Source organism: Salvelinus sp. IW2-2015, linkage group LG5 (genome assembly GCF_002910315.2).
Source record: "Salvelinus sp. IW2-2015 linkage group LG5, ASM291031v2, whole genome shotgun sequence".
Lineage (NCBI taxonomy): Eukaryota > Metazoa > Chordata > Actinopteri > Salmoniformes > Salmonidae > Salvelinus > Salvelinus sp. IW2-2015.
This window is the reverse complement of record NC_036844.1, coordinates 30,547,504-30,565,607: the sequence shown is the minus strand read 5'-3', so window position 1 is coordinate 30,565,607 and position 18,104 is coordinate 30,547,504. Positions and strand designations below refer to the sequence as shown.

Below are 18,104 nucleotides of genomic sequence, written 5' to 3'. Positions count from 1 at the left end.
CGAAGCGTCGTTACCCATCGCTCCACAAAAGCCGCGGCCCTTGCAGAGCAAGGTGCAACACTACATCTAGGTTTCAGAGCAAGTGACGTAACTGATTGAAACGCTACTAGCGCGTACACCGCTAACTAGCTAGCCATTTCACATCCGTTACACTCACCCCCTTTCAACCTCCTCCTTTTCCGCAGCAACCAGTGATCCGGTCAACAGCATCAATGTAACAGTATAACTTTAGTACGTCCCTCGCCCCGACACGGACGGGCCGGAACCAGGGACCCTCTGCACACATCAACAACTGACACCCACGAAAGCGTCGTTACCCATCGCTGCTCCACAAAAGGCCGCGGCCCTTGCAGAGCAAGGGGCAACACTACATGGTTTCAGAGCAAGTGACGTAACTGATTGAAACGCTACTAGCGCGTACCCGCTAACTAGCTAGCCATTTCACATCCGTTACACTCACCCCCCTTTCAACCTCCTCCTTTTACGCAGCAACCAGTGATCCGGGTCAACAGCATCAATGTAACAGTATAACTTTAGTACGTCCCCTCGCCGACACGGGGCGCGAACCAGGGACCCTCTGCACACAGTCCAACCAACAGTCACCCACGAAGCGTCGTTACCCATCGCTCCACAAAAGCCGCAGCCCTTGCAGAGCAAGGTGCAACAACTACATCTAGGTTTCAGAGCAAGTGACGTAACTGATTGAAACGCTACTAGCGCGTACCCGCTAACTAGCTAGCCATTCACATCCGTTACACTAGTAAGCTAACATAGCTAGCTAGCACTCATGTCAGGTAGCTAGCTACAGTTAGCTATAGCTGGCTAGCTAGTTTTATAGTTTGGTGCATTATTCCAATACATTTCAGAATTCCCTGAAATATGTTTATGAATCTAGGTACGCTTTATTATCTCATCAACTACGAGACTAAGCCAATTTGCCAATGCTAAAATCAATGTCGTTATATATATTTTTAGCAAACTGTTAATATTCTTTTCCCCCCCACATGCCGAAAATGCAGCCTTGTTGATTAACTTTGACCCTTCGGCGGCACCAGAGTTTGACATGTGAAGGGAAAAGGGGGATACCTAGTCAGTTTGTACAACTGAATGCCTTTTTATTTTTTATTAACAAATCAATACAGAAAGAGACATGAGGGAACACAAGTATATATAGATATATACAATGGACAATCGAGCTAGGGGTACAATATAACATTACAATTACACAAGGACCTTAAGGGACATACATACACCTTACTGTCAGGACCCGGTTACGAACTCGGGTCTCCGGTGTGAGAAACAGTTACTTACAAACTGAGCCACTAATAGTGCGGCAGAACCCAGAAGATGAGGCAGACATAGCAGTACTTGAGACGGCTCAAAAGATTATATCAAAAAAATAAATGAGAAAAAACAGAGTACCACAAGAGAGTCCAACTGGAGCAACAAATGTTCACAGCATCGCTAGGGCTGGTGCTAACATTCCAACACACAGCAGAGCAAAGACACAGATGAGGAAAACTAAGGGTTTAAATACATTCAAGGGAAACGAGGCACAGGTGCAAATAATAACTGGAAACAGGGAAAAACAAAAGGGTCAAAAAAGCACAATGGGGGCATCTAGTGGCCAAAACCGGAACAATCCTGACACTTACAATTCTAACAGCTTTTTTTGTTAGTAGAGTATATTAACTGTCTTAAAAAAGAGTACAGTTCAATTTCTTTTTGTAGGGTAAGAAAATGTGTTTTTTTGTTTGTAAATTTACATTTGTGTATATGAAATTTGGCCAAAAGAATAATGAAATGAATTACATAAAAATGTTTCAGCTTATTTCTATCGTATGTAAAGAATCCAAGCAGTACATCTCTCCACAATAGTGTAAAATCTTCATAAATGTGTTCAATTATAAATCTACTGATGTTTTGCCACAGTTTTCTTACGTGAATACAATGCCAAAAAAGATGCAACACTGTTTCTGGGTGGTCATTACAAAAGGAGCAATTTGAGTTGATGTTTTCCTTAAACTTCTTCATATAGTGGTTGGCAGGATAATATTTATGAATAATTTTAAAGGAAACTTCCTTAATTTTGTTAACAAGTAGGTATGTGTGTGGCAACATCCAAACTTTTTRCCAACAGATATTATCAACAAATCCATTCCAATAAGGCATGACATAAGGTATAGATAGATACAACATCCTGCTGAAACAAGGTTCGTATCGCTCTGTTGTTGAATGGACCAAAAGAGAAACAAATCTTTCCTACTGATGAGTCAATGGGGTCAATTGAAGGTAGGCTCTGAGGGTCAGGTCTTGACACGTTCCTGAATAACAGAGCAACACCTGAGGGAATGGCATCTAAAACAATTGCAAAATCTTTAGGTGTTACAGGGACCTTGTAAAGTGATAAGAATTGCTTATAACTGAGTAAAAGACCCTCTGCATTTACCAGTTGGCTCACCAATAGGATATTAAATTAAACAGTGATGGTGTTATTACAGATGACCAAAAATTAATCGCTAAATACTGATTTTTTTTTTAACTCACTGAATAATGTTCACTCTATCAGTGATATAGAATCTAAACAGTCTATCAAACATCTAAAGAACAATAAATCACCAGGTGTTGATGGAATTACATCAGAATTTTACAAATTATTTTCTGAACAAGTAGCTCCCTTCCTATTTGAAGTCTTTTTAGAGAGTATTAAAAACAATGTTCTTCCTCCTACAATGAGTCAGGGGTTAATAACACTGATACCTAAGCCTAAAAAATAAGTGCTGCTCATTGATAACTGGCGTCCAATTTGTCTTCTTAATAATGACTATAAGATATTAGCTTTACTACTTGCAAAAATAATTAAAGAAGTCCTGGATGCAATCATTGATGAAACACAGTCTGGCTTCATGACGAACAGACATATTTCTAACAATGTCAGACTAGTATTAGACATACTTGACTACTCAGACCTAATAACTGAGGATAGCTTCATATTATTTTTAGATTTTTATAAAGCATTTGACACAGTAGAGCATCAGTTTCTCTTCCACTCCCTTGAGAGACTTGGCTTTGGGTTTTTTTTCTGTAAGTCTATTAAGACTCTCTATGCAAATGGGAACAGCTCTATCAAATTGAAATATGGCACCTCACCTAGATTTGAGTTAGAGAGGAATTAGGCAAGGTTGTCCTATCTCCCCATACCTGTTTTTATTAATCACCCAACTTCTTGAAAATTCTTTAAATAATAGTCCTGTACAAGGTATTTCCATAGCTGGTAAAGAAATTATTATAAGCCAGCTGGCTGATGATACTACACTTTTTCTGAAAGACGCTAACCAAATTCCCATATCGATCAATGTGATACAATCCTTTCCCAAAGCGTCTGGTCTATATCTTAACATTAATAAATGTGAAGCTGTCAAAGATTATGTGACACATTCATATTATGGTATTCCAGTAAAAGAAGAACTTACATATTTAGGCATAACCATTACAAAGGATCAGAAGTCTAGAGGCTTACTAAATTTTAACCCTCTTATTAAAAATACCCAGAAGAAGCTAAATCAATGGCTACAGAGGGAATTATCTTTAAAAGGTAGAGTCCTAATAACCAAGGCTGGAGGTATATCTAGACTAACATATGGCGCTCTATCTTTATATCTTGACAGTAAAATAAGCAAGGCGATAGACCAGATGCTTTTCAACTTTCTTTGGAGAAACCGTACCCATTACATTAGGAAAACTGTTGTAATGAACACTTATGAGAATGGTGGACTGAATTTTCTGGACTTTACTACTTTAAATAATACTTTTAAGATCAATTGGATAAAACAATTCCTAAGAAGACCCACTTCTATCTGGAATTTTATTCCTCATCATGTCTTCTCTACTTTTGGTGGCCTTAACTTCATGTTGTTTTGCAATTATAATGTTGACAAAATTCCAGTGAAACTTTCTGCTTTTCATCAGCAGGTTTTCTTGTCATGGTCCTTAATTTATAAACACAATTTTTCTCCACACAGATATTATATATGGAATAATCGGGATATATTGTATAAAAATACTTCTTTGTTTTTAGAATATTGGTTCCGAAATAATATCCTATTGGTGAGCCAACTGGTAAATGCAGAGGGTCTTTTACTCAGTTATAAGCAATTCTTATCACTTTACAAGGTCCCTGTAACACCTAAAGATTTTGCAATTGTTTTAGATGCCATTCCCTCAGGTGTTGCTCTGTTATTCAGGAACGTGTCAAGACCTGACCCTCAGAGCCTACCTTCAATTGACCCCATTGACTCATCAGTAGGAAAGATTTGTTTCTCTTTTGGTCCATTCAACAACAGAGCGATACGAACCTTGTTTCAGCAGGATGTTGTATCTATCTATACCTTATGTCATGCCTTATTGGAATGGATTTGTTGATAATATCTGTTGGYAAAAAGTTTGGATGTTGCCACACACATACCTACTTGTTAACAAAATTAAGGAAGTTTCCTTTAAAATTATTCATAAATATTATCCTGCCAACCACTATATGAAGAAGTTTAAGGAAAACATCAACTCAAATTGCTCCTTTTGTAATGACCACCCAGAAACAGTGTTGCATCTTTTTTGGCATTGTATTCACGTAAGAAAACTGTGGCAAAACATCAGTAGATTTATAATTGAACACATTTATGAAGATTTTACACTATTGTGGAGAGATGTACTGCTTGGATTCTTTACATACGATAGAAATAAGCTGAAACATTTTTATGTAATTCATTTCATTATTCTTTTGGCCAAATTTCATATACACAAATGTAAATTTACAAACAAAAAAACACATTTTCTTACCCTACAAAAAGAAATTGAACTGTATTTTAAGACAGTTATATACTCTACTAACAAAAAAAGCTGTTAGAATTGTAAGTGTATGTATGTCCCTTAAGGTCCTTGTGTAATTGTAATGTTATATTGTACCCCCTAGCTCGATTGTCCATTGTATATAATCTATATATACTTGTGTTCCCTCATGTACTTTCTGTATTGATTTGTTGTTGATAAAATTAAAATTAAAAAAGGACTGAGGGGGTAAAAAATTACGTGTTTCGACTGCAGCCCCTGAGTACCAACCTGAATGGTCTACCACACTGTCTCTCATTAGCATCACCAGCTGAAGAGAGTTCTCCCTAATTGTCTTGTCCATTCCCTTAGTGATTATTCAAAAGAAGGCCGAAAGTCCATCTTTAAACTTGTCTAATAAAACAACGCATTTTTAATGGTGAGGGAGCGTTGCACTGTTTCCTGTCCAATGATGTCTACACATTTTTAGGTTGCACCTCTACTCACATTGGTTGAGCACCTTCTACTTCTTTCCAGTGTAGCAGGTAAAATAAATATACTGCTTTAGCAATGTCCTAGTGTATCTCCAGGCTACTGGAATTCTTTGCAGTTTGGTTGTTTTCTGGGGTGTTTTACCTGCCTAATGGGGTAACCACAGAGCTGGTTCAACTTTCCCGACTTCCATAAATTGTCTGTTTTTCATTTAAACAATGGGGATTAACCAGAAAGATCAGTATCAGGCTAGGCCTACTGGAATTCTTCAGTTTTGTAATTTTCTGCTAATTCTTAAAAGTCTAAACATATGGAATTGTTTTAAGGTCAAATCATGGTTAATTTAGCTATGTGATGTATTGAAGTTGGCCTTTACTACTATAGCCCCCATAGAAACACATTGAATAAAACATCCATAAATGGCAAAAAAGACAGTCAAAAATAAATCATAAGGTTTTACATATTTAACCCCTTATTTTTGTTGGGACAAAACTACCTCCATACTTCCATTCATTTGTATGGGTTACCTTTAGACGAGTCCCATGACACTTGAGTCTTCCCTTTCTATAGAGTGGTCATTTTTTTCTAGGCCAAACGTTCAGATGCTTCAGACGTTTTCGCGAAAAGACCGATTTTAGGGATGTCTCCTGGTCTGAAAAACACGGCTGAAGCTCTGCCACTTTCCACCGCAGATGCGGAAGGGCGACATACAGTGGATTGAGACGCAGCAATTTGCCTCGTGACTGAACCGCCCACTACTGCAGCCGCACCTCCGCCTAAACTATTAGGTTGAAGGGGGTTTAGCATATTTTTATACATGATTAAAAGAGCACCTTTCTGGTCACATATACCCTAAATGACACAATATATGAATTCAAACATGCATTAACTACAAATGTTAAAGCTTGGTTTAAGTGCCCTATGTTTTTCATTAAAGGATGCAGCGGCTGTTTTTCCACTTCATAAACATAATGGTACGTTCTAAAAAAAAACATGACTCGAGTCATGTGATGTGACAATATAAATAAGGAAGTTTAAATCCGTTTGTGAAATACTTCAGTCGTAAGTAACTTTAAATCTGCAATTAATCGTAATGAAGTGTGGCGGTACCGCCGAGGCGAAGGATGCCACACCCGAAGTGCAGAAAATCTGCGATGAGGTGAGCATATTTCCTTCATTTATCCTGCATAGTCTAGCTGAGGAACGCTCAACTCCGTTATCGAGGCAGAGTAGAGTACTGATAACTGGTCGCGCGATTTGCTAACAACATTGAGTTCCCATTCCTTGATAATTTATATTTTTACAAGTATGTAAACACTTACCTGTACCTATGTCTGTCTTGCAGAACTGCGGTCCTTCAGCGGGGTGCTGAAATTCATACTTTTAATGAACATTTATCGAATACAACCACCGATTTATGTGTTGCTCAACTCAGCGCCAGAGTCCCAATTGAATCGCAGTTTACTACGTCAACGTCTCGTCTCCAGTTGATTAATACAAATTAGGAAAAAGTCGGTGGTTTTCGAAATAAGTATTTATTAAAATTATGAATTTCAGCACCCTGCGGAAGGATCGCAGTTGTACAGGACAAACAGATGCAGGAAAGCTTTTTCAGAATCGTCATTATTACTAGTATCGACTGATGATGACTCAACGTTGCTAGAAAATCGCGTGACCAGTTATCAATTGTCACCTCCGCCTCGATATAAGAACGGAGTTGCGCGTTCCTCATCTGTCCCACTGAACATCCTCATATTTTTAACAGAATTGAGACTCAGACTTGATGAAGGTGTAATTTTAAACCTTTTATTGCATAATAAGCTCTACAGTGGTGTGTGTTATCGTAAACCTTCAATCTGTAGGTGTGCATGTGCGTAGGCTATATGGAGGAAATTTTGGATGTTGTGGGAACAATTGAGTCATTGCCTGAGTATTTTTAAATGTTTCTAGATGAAGCCATATGCAGAGGAGAAAGCTGGAAAGAAGTTTGACGTTTTTGCTGCCAAAACATTCACAACACAAGTTGTGGCTGGGACCAACTTCTTCATTAAAGTGAGAATGTTTAATTTTATAAATATAATTTCTAGCCAATTTTTTTTTTTTTTTTTTTTGCAAAACTAAATGTCACCAGTTTCACTCAATGATATGTATTAATCCTAGATGACTGACAAGGAGTGTTTTGATGCCACCGCACAGCAATTTTCATACACCATTGTAAAAAAAGATTTAGGAAGCTATAAAAGAAATGCATTGATTAATGTCTACATTTGTTTTTGACTTATATTAGACACCTTTAATTCATAGGCCTACTTTTAAATTATATTAAGTGAACTGAACACGAAAGTATTTTTAAATCCTTAAATTCCTTAACCATTTTCAGTGTACCAATGTTACTGTCCCCACTACAACAAATACATTTTGTTTTCAAGCTCGGTGACCGCCTGCCACATCCTCACAACCCCTGTGTGGGGTTCAAATCATTGGACTGCATCAAAAAGTTATAGGGAGTGAGGCAGGTGGTGGCACCTTAATTGGGGAGGACAGGCTAATAGTCATGGCTGAAACGGCATTAATGGAATGGTATCTAACACATGGTTTCCATGTGGTTGACGTCATTCCATTTACCCCATTCCAGGCATTATTATAAGCCTTCATCCCCTCAGCAGCCTCCTGTGGAGTGAACATGTACATACTGGAAGAGCTATGTGAACTCTAAACAAACAGATCATTACTCAGAGTCCTGTCTCCCATCACCTATTCTTCACTCACCGGCCCCTATTCCATCCTTTTCTCATAGGTCCATGTTGGTGGAGATGAATTTGTGCATCTGCGGGTCCATAGAACTCTACCCCACGCTGGTGGGAAACTGGAGCTTCATGGCGTACAGACTCCCAAAGCTCACCATGACCCCATTGTTTTTTTCTGATTACCTGTAACTCCCTGCAGGGGATGCCACACCTCTACTCCATGCCTGGATCATGTGTACCCTTTATTATGGTCACCTGTATTGTATACTTCTGTTGGTAAATGTCTGTCTTTTGTACTAAAAGCTGTCTACACCTTTGACTAAATGGCTTTTGTTAGAACATAAATACAAATTTGACAGCAGACTTGTTTTTGTCAATCTGTGGCGGTTAGTGACTAACATGTTTCTCGTGATTGCATGGTACATTTCGGGGAGAGATTCAGTTGATTTATTTTTATTTAAAAAAGATTAAATAGTGCAGTATTCCAATTAAGGACCTCAAATAAAGGTCTCCTTAAAATCAGTACAGCTGGAGGAAGTGATTTGACACCTTCATGTGGTACAGTTTTCCTTCCTGTAAAGGAGCCTCTGTTTGTAGCTCTATACTATTTGAAAACCTATTTTGTGTTAAGATAAAGACGCATGCAAATACTTTTGGTTCTGGACATCAAAATGAAATGTTGGCAACAGGAAAGGGAGCATCAATTGCGGTTTGCATAGTTTTGCTTTTCTTTTTGCTGTAAACATTTGGGTGTCCACTGAATGCAACTCACGGATTGCAACCATTCTAAGAGGTGATCACAACTTGTAATGACAGCATGATTGGCTGATGGCAGCTTTTACCTGTTAAATGCCACATTCCACCAAAACAAACACAAAGCTGAAAACTGCTAGTTATCCCTTTGTCTTTGGGGGTTTGAGGGGAATAAAAAGTAGAGGGTTATGGGAGGAGAGGAATACAGTGTACAAAACATTAGGAACACCTTCCAAATATTGAGTAGGAACCCCCCACTCCAATTACTCTCACAATTGTGTCAAGTTGGCTGAATGTCCTTTGGGTGGTGGACCATTCTTGATACACACAGGTGACTGAGTGTGGAAAAACAGCTGCATTGCAGTTCTTGACACAAACCGGTGCGCTTGGCTGACACCTACCATACACTGTTAAAAGGCACTTCAATATTTTATCTTGCCCACTCACCCTCAATGGCACACATGCACAATCCAAGACTCAAGGCTTAAACACTTTAACATGTATTCTCCCCTTCATCTACACTGAAGTGGATATAACAAGTAACATCAATAAGGGATCATAGCTTTCACCTGGTCAGTCTGTCATGGAAAGAGCAGGTGTTAAAGTTTGTACATTCAGTAAATCTCCTACTGTATAAGCCACCAGATTAAGAGAGTAGGTGAACACCACTAGAATGATCAAATAAAATAAAAGCCACTCGTCAATAAAAGGCAAATGACAGCCCGCTTGGAGTTTGCCAAAAAGGCACCTAAAACACTCTCGGACCATGAAAAACTAGATTATCTGGTCTGATGAAACCTGAATGCCAAGTGTCACGTCTGGAGGAAACCTGGCACCATCCCTACGGTGAAGCATGGTGGTGGGGATGTTTTTCAGTGGCAGGGACTGGGAGACTAGTCGGGATCGGGGCAAAGATGAACGAAGCAAAGTACAGAGATCCTTGCTGAAAACCTGCTCCAGAGTGTTCAGGACCTCAAACTGGGGCGAAGGATCGCCTTCCAACAGGACAACAACCCTAACCAAGACAACGCAGGAGTGGCTTCGGGACAATTCTCTGAATGTCCTTAAGTGGCCCAGCCAAAGCCCAGACTTGAACCTAATCGAACATCTCTGGAGAGAACTGAAAATAGCTGTGCAGCAACACCCCCCATCCAACCTGACAGAGCTTGAGAGGATCTGCAGAGAGGAATGGGAGAAAATACCCAAATACAGGTGTGCCAATCTTGTAGCGCCGTACCCAAGAAGATTCAAGGCTGTAATCGCTGCAAAGGTGCTTCAACAAAGTACTGAGTAAACGGTCTGAATACTTATGTCATATTTGAGTTTTAATTTTTAATAAATTTGCTAAAGTCTCTGACCTTCCTATAGACAAGTGTGTGTAAAAGGGTCTGAGTACTTTTCGAATACATTGTACAGGGGGTACCGGTACCAAGTCATTGTGCGGGAGTACAGGTTAGTCGAGGTAATTGAGAGAATATGCACAGTACCAGTCAAACGTTTGGACACCTACTCATTCCTGGGTTTGTCTTTAGAATAATAGTGATGAAATAACACATGGAATCATGTGTTAAACAAAATATATTTTAGATTCTGCAAAGTAGCCACCCTTTGCCTTGACAGCTTTGCACACTCTTGGCATTCTCTCAACCAGCTTCATGAGGTAGTCACCTGGAATGCATTTCAATTAACAGGTGTGCCTTAAGTTAACTTGTGGAATTTCTATCCATTTTAATGCGTTTGTGTCAATTAGTTCTGTTGTGACAAGGTAGGGGTGGTATACAGAATATAGTCCTATTTGGTAAAAGACTGAGCCCATATTATGGCAGGAACAGCTCAAATAAGCAAAGAGAAACAACAGTCTGTTACTTTAAGACATGAAAGTCAATCAATCTGGAAAAAGTGCAGTCGCAATAACCATCAAGCGCTATGATTAAACTGGCTCTCATGAGAACCGCCACAGGAAAGGAAGACCCAGCGTTACTTCTGCTGCAGAGGATCAGTTCATTAGAGTTACCAGCCTCAGAAATTGCAGCCCAAATAAATGCTCCACAGAGTTCAAGTAACAGACACATCTCAACATCAACTGTTCAGAGGAGACTGAATCAGGCCTTCATGGTCAACTTTCTGCAAGGAAAATACACTACTAAAGTACACCAATAAGAGGAGACTTGCTTTGGCCAAGAAACACGAGCAATGGACATTAGACCAGTGGAAATCTGTCCTTTGGTCTAATGAGTCCAAATTTGAGGTTTTTGGTTCCAACCGCCATGTCTTTGTGAGACGCAGAGTACGTGAGCGGATGATCTCCCCATCTGTGGTTCCCAACGTGAAGCATGGAGGAGGAGGTGTGAGAGTGCTTTGCTGGTGACACTGTCAGTGATTTATTTAGAATTCAAGGCACACTTAAACAGCATGGCTACCACAGCATTCTGTAACAATACGCCATCCCATCTGGTTTGCGCTTAGTGAAGGAAAAGCAGCCAACAAGTGCTCAGCATAACTCCTGCAAGACTATTGAAAAAGCATTCCAGTTGAAGATGGTTGAGAGAATGCCAAGAGTTTATAAAGCTGTCATCAAGGCAAAGGGTGGCTACTTTGAAGAATCTAAAATTTAAATATATTTTGATTTAACACTTTTTGGTTACATGAGTCCATATGTGTTATTTCATAGTTTTGATGTTTTCACTTTTATTCTACAATGTAGAAAATAGTCTAAATAAATAAAAACCCTTGAATGAGTAGGTTTGTTCAGACTTTTGGCTGATACTGAACATGTAGGTAGGGGTAAAGTGACTATGCATAAATAATAAACAGCGAGTAGCAGCAGTCCAGGTAGCCAATTGTTCAGCAGCCTTATAGCTTCGGGGTAAAAGCTGTTAAGGAGCCTTTTGGACCTAGACTTTTTGAAGATCTAGGGGCCCATGCCAAATCTTTTCAGTCTCCTGAGGGGGAATAGGTGTTGTCGTGCCCTCTTCACGACTGTCTTGGTGTGTTTGGACCATGATAGTTTGTTGATGATGGGCCACCAAAGAACTTGAAGCTCTCAACCTGCTCCACTACAGCTTGTCAATGTGAATGGGGGTGTGTTTGGCCCTCCTTTTACTGTAGTCCACGATCAGCTCCTTTGTCTTGCTCACGTTGAGGGAGATGTTGTTATCCTGGCACCACCCTGCCAGGTCTCTGACCTCCTCCCTATAGCCTGGCTCATCGTTGTCGGTGATCAGGCCTACCACCGTTATGTCGTCAGCAAACTTAATGATAGTGTTGGAGTTGTGCTTGGCCAGGCAGTCATGGGTGAACAGGGAGTACAGGAAGGGAAAAAGCATGCACCCTTGAATAAGGTCAATGCTGATCGTAATGCTCGTGGTGGCGTTGTCTTGCTTACTGAAGCTGGCGAGTATGACATAACATAGTGTGCAGCATGACACTCAGGACATAATCATGTGATTATGATAAGTGTTACAGGATAGGCTACAGAAACAACCTTGAGTGACTGACTCACAGTTGACGGGACTTCCCTGTTTTATATTTTTTTTATATGGAGAAACGCAAAACCAAGAAAAAGAGGATGTCATTAAAATACCCAGAGGAGTGAAGAAGATTCAAGAAGCCACGGGGGAGTCATACGTTATAACTTTACTTGTTTGCCTGTGTACTCTTCCTCTCTGTTTCTCTCCCCCACACCACCACCACTGTGTTTTCTGGGTGATTCCTTGCATGTGACACTGTGTGGTGATTAAAACTTTATTAAGAATTGAGAGCCTTGATGTTCAAACTGTTACGTTTCATATCCATATTTTTAAGGGTTGTTTGTGGCCATTAATTTGTTCATGAGGTGGTTGGTTGTGTCTCCTGCAGACACTAGTGGCATTGTAAATACTTTTTAAATAGAAAACTGGATTCAAAGATCTGGATGAGGGCAACCGATTATCCTACATGCAATATTTATTTCTGTACCTTAAACAGTGATTTTAGGGACTTCTTATGTCCGTCCCTAAACAATAATTAAACACTTCTAGTGCACTTGAATTATATCATTAAACAAACATTGTTTTCTATTTTTTATTTAGCTAAAGTAACAGAGGACATCACTGTAAATGAACATTTGAGATGTAAGTATTTATTCTGATATTATGGACAAAACTAATGGTATTTCTTTTGTCTTAGTTCTAGTAAGGTGAGTTACAATCATGGAAGTGATGATGTCATATCCATATTTACAGGGTTGACTATGTACAGTAGTTACTGTGTTGTACTTTTTTGCCCTCAGTGATGAACTGGCTTCATAAAGTGGTTGACTTTGACGAGCAATCTATCTGTTTTCTGTCTGCCTGTCTGTCTGTTTTCTGTCTGCCTGTCTGCCTGTTTTCTGTCTGTCTGTCTGTCTGGCATTCATCAGTGATTAAAACAATCATTTCTGATATTTCAATTTAGAAAAAGTTATTGCTAATGGTGTCTGTAAGACAGGTGAGCGTAGTAAAATTGATAGAAACCTAATGAAGACAACATACACATACTGTGAACGTTTTAGAGTGGACCGTTGTCTGATTAGTTTCCCTCATTTTGTTTCCTCCTGTCCTTTATCCCTACAGTCAGCTATTTATCAGGGATTTTAATAAAAAATATATAATTAGGTCGGTGCTTATATGTGTCCTATTTCACACATGTACACGTGTGTATTAATACGCATATTTAATTTCATTATCAAGTAGAACAGAAAAACCACCAGGCTCCGGACCTGTAACAGATGTTCTGCATTCTATCATCTAATGATTCAAAGACTTGTACTCTCCTCTGTCCTCAATTTAAAGAACACCATGTCAATACTGTAGATGGACAGCAGAGGTCATCTTCCTCATGGAATATGCTACGGTGCAGCTGGGTGCAAAGTTGGAGTGAAAAGACTTGCAGTAATATTTTGAAGCTTCCGCAGTCAAGCCACAAACTGAGTCTATCATCTGTCAGTATGAACATAGTGGCACACTATCTTATAGTGATTCAGTACAATTGATGACTGTCCATTTTCTTGCTCATAGTACATACTAGTTAATCTAGAACATAACATAGTAATACTCAAACATGCAGGTTCAGTCAGTAGACTACAATCCATACATAAGTGGCAACCTTATGTCAAACTTAACATTTACATTTACAATTACAATTACATTTTTTGTTAATAAGAGAATGTTCCAGCACACAAATATTGTCATTAGATACTGAGAACATTTCTTGATTTGATTTCTCAATATTGGACTGATTCATGGTTTCCAGACCACTGTTCCAACTGGCAAGGTATGTGGGTTGCAGGTGTGTCTGTGACTTATAGACTTGCCCACACCTGTTTCAGGAGTTCCATCCCAGTATGTTTATCGCCTTACCTTAAGTCCAACAGTCAAAGAGTGAAAAATGTACCACTGGAAAATAGTTTCTTACAACATCTCGTGTTTTAGAACTTATATAAGAATTACTTGCCTGAAGCAGTATCCGATTTAAAGGGATAGATCTCCTAAAAAGATAAGTGGGGAATCATATTAGGTTGTGTTTTGAAGGGACTATACATTTAAAAATGTTGACCTGAGATAAATCAAACTGAGATTACATGAAGGCTTGCTCTACCTCTTCCAGCAAGGTTTTACACTGATAGTTAGATGTAATATTAAACCACACACACGCGCGCACACACACACACACACACACACAAAAAGAGATTCAGGGCTTGTGTGTTAGGGGGAGCTCTGTTTACCATCCAAAGTGCTGACAGTTAGTTTTGATTCTCTGGTTCCTGCCCACAGAAAGCACTGGAGAGGCAGACACTGCATTGTTCATCACTGTCTTTGTGGGGGATGGGGGGGACGCTGCTCCTGTTTGAACCCATCCCACCTCCAGGGTTCTATAGAGGGAGGAGTGACTGGGAGGTCCCGGCCACACCCCCCACAAGCCCCATCTCCACCCGTTGGTATTGTGTGTGTGTGTGTGTGTATGTGTGTCTAGGGGGTGTGGTATAGAGATGGTGACAGGTAGCAGGTTGTGTAGGGAAGGGGGGGGGGTGTTATGTAAGCTCATGCCTACAGTATATATAGGAGTGAGAGGCAGCGAAGAAAAACAGATCTCCTGTTCTGTCCTCTTCCTCGTACAACCACTTACTTTACAATTCTTGATACTGACCCTGCCAGCTGTAGCCATGACGACCATGCTGCTGAGAGCGCTAGGAGCACTGCTCTGCTCCTTGGTTGTCACCGTGAGGTTCTGCCCAAGGAGACTTCAATCTGCAGGGGGTAAGAGAGAATGAAGAGAGGGATTAACAAATCATGGATACATTGAAAATCAATAGATGAGGACCAAACTAGAGATTATTATAGAGAAAAAATGTACTGAAAAATACAAAAAAATAAACTGTGATACAAACGGAAATGATTAAGAGAAATGTGGGAATTCTAGTGACACATTTTCAAATGAGAATTTCATTTATAATGATTCAGGGATATTCCAGTATCAGCTCTCACAGATTTAGGATCGAAAAATTCTGTGACCCCACAGACAGGAATGAGAAGGTGTTGTATCTAATCTTGGCATTTTTTTTTCAGGTTGCAGGAAAGTGGTACCTGATTGGATTTGCTACTAATGCCCAGTGGTTTGTCAGCCACAGGGCCGGCATGAAGATGGGCACCGCCATTCTGACCCCAACTGTTGAAGGAGACCTGGACATGGCATATGCTAGCCTGAGTAATGAGTTGAGTGAGTGAGTGAGTGAGTGAGTGAGTGAGTGAGTGAGTGAGTGAGTGAGTGAGTGAGTGAGTGAGTGAGTGAGTGAGTGAGTGAGTGAGAGAGACTTTCTGCATGAACTGTATTGTCTCTGTAGCACTGATGGCTCCTGCTGGAGAATGAACCACCTGGCTGAGAAGACAAACCTTCCTGGGAAATTCATCTTCAAGAGCCAGCGTAAGTCTAGAACCTACACACACACACACAGGGCCGGTTCTAACCTTTTGTGGGCCCTAAGCGAGATTTGGTTACGGGGCCCCCACCTCGCAGCAAAACATTTTAGTGGCCCCCTCTAGACAGTGTAGAGAAATATTCCCTGCAATTCTACACATTTTGCCATGGGGCGAAGATAAATTGTTGCAGTTTTAAAGTACATTTTCCGCAATTCTACACATTTGGCCATGGGGTAGAGAGAAAACTTTGCAGTTTTATAACAAACTTTGTTATAAATGAATATGAATATGGTCTGAGTGAGAATGACTAACAAAATCAATGGGGGCTCCCCAACTGATGATGCACAACCAAATTGCACCTGGTGTATTCTACTATTCTTACCAATGATGTATGTAAACCCTGGATTGCTGATGCTATGTATTAGGCAATGAGAGACTTTGAAGCCACTGGATGGCCATATTGGCACTCCTCAGAAAAGCAGTCCTCCATAGGAATAAATGTAACAACATTACATGTATTTAAGTGTTTTTGTTGTTGTAGTGGGGACAGTAACATTAGTACTTTCTAAGTATTATATAAAATATTATATAAACTAGTTTTTTTATTTTCAAATGTTTCATTTTTCATGTTTAGCTCACATAATATAGTTTAAAAGTATGCACTAAGGTGTCTGTAATAGAATAAGTGTTTCAAAAGCAAATGTATACTTTTATAAAAGCCTTTCTATAGCTTCCAAAATATATTTTACAACGGTGGGGGAGTGCCAAGATGGAGTCGCGATGGCTTCAAGACATCGCCCCCTGTTAGTCATCTAGTGTATGTATAAATTGTTTGTTGAGACCTGACTGAGTTCCTAAAAAAAACATATGTTGCTTACGCCTGGAACCCTGCTCATTCATACATACATACATACATACATACATACATACATACATACATACATACATACATACATACATACATACATACATACATACATACATACATATACACACANATACATACATACATACATACATACATACATACATACATACATACATACATACATACATACATACATACATACATACATACATACATATACACACACACACAAATATGTGTGTATATTCATCTTCTTTTCACCCCTCTCTAGGCTGGAATAATGAAAATGACATGCGTGTCGTTGATGTTAAGTATGATGAGTACGCACTCATTCACACCATCAAGACCAAGGGAGGTGTTTCAACTGTGCTCAACAAACTGTATGGTAAGTTATTTTCCACTCCTCTGTTAATTCCTATAACTCAGTCTCATTTTGTCACTATTTTTCCCCCATAATTTGTTAGCAATCTTGCATTATAAATTGTATTGTATCCTTCATAGTATATTTAGTCTGCAATGTTCTGCATGTGTGGTGTCTACAGCCCGCGGGACAGACTTGAGCCCTGACCTGCTACAGAAGTTTAAGCAGTTCTCCCTGGACACTGGCATTCTGCCTGAGAACATTGCTATCCTCCCCAAAAACGGTTCGTCCCATTTCTGTTTGTGACGTGTATTTAAGGGTTCTATTAAATCCATATCGCGGAAGTTCAGCGTTACAGCGTGGTTGAAATGTAAAGGCAATGTTCCTGCGTTAGCGGAGACTGCATTTCATGGTGCATATGTAACCGCTGCATATGTCTGCTCAATCAGATTTACCTTAACATTTCCAGCCTGCAATCTGTAATGCTTCAGCGATACCGTTTGAACAGAGCCCTAAGTTGAAAAATATTTATGGATAGAAGTGTGGAATGTCTCAGGCCTTCTTTCTCTCTTTCTACAGATGAGTGTCCCGCTGCGTAATTTCATCAATACTCATCACTTCCAAAGCGTCCTCCCTTGATCCTTCTGCATGGCTTTGCTACTTGATGGGTAGGCAGACACATGGCAACTGTGGCAACCAGGAACCACCTTTAGCTGCAGTGACCCATCTGGTTCTGCCTTAACCTGCAGCTACGCTACATTACCCACTGAAGCCTAGTTTTCCACTCCCCCGATTTGTTCCAATAATAAAATGCTTTCCGGTGCTTTATCAGTTTGTCAGGCATCCTACTCTTATATATGACGGTATTTAATACCTCTGATCCTAAGTAATATAAGCTGCTTTAGAAGTCTGAATTGATCACATATATGCCCTAATGTAAACCCAGCTGTAAAAGAAACCTTGGTGTACCATCATTCTATGGAAAATGTTATCCTACTCCTTGCAGTTATTAGTTGACAATTACATACAGTGCCGTCAGAAAGTATTCACAACCATTTACTCTTTCCACATGTTGTTGTGTTACAGCCTGAATTTAAAATGGATTAAATTGAGATTTTGTGTCA

General features: G+C 39.7%; 2 protein-coding genes across 2 annotated transcripts; both read left to right on the top strand.

Moving 5' to 3' along the window:
- The first annotated feature begins 6,319 nt into the window (after positions 1-6,319).
- Positions 6,320-8,424, top strand: LOC111964328 (cystatin-B). The gene is made up of 3 exons (XM_023988194.2): positions 6,320-6,475; positions 7,267-7,368; positions 8,114-8,424. The coding sequence occupies exons 1-3, from the start codon at positions 6,410-6,412 to the stop codon at positions 8,240-8,242; spliced, it is 297 nt and encodes a 98-aa protein (XP_023843962.1). The 5' UTR covers positions 6,320-6,409; the 3' UTR covers positions 8,243-8,424.
- Positions 8,425-14,901: 6,477 nt separating this feature from the next.
- On the top strand, positions 14,902-18,104 carry LOC111964330 (lipocalin-like). The gene is given in 7 exon segments (XM_023988195.2): positions 14,902-15,068; positions 15,070-15,091; positions 15,401-15,546; positions 15,676-15,755; positions 16,891-17,004; positions 17,162-17,263; positions 17,560-18,104. Coding segments are annotated over 7 exon segments (555 nt in total). The 5' UTR covers positions 14,902-14,997; the 3' UTR covers positions 17,580-18,104.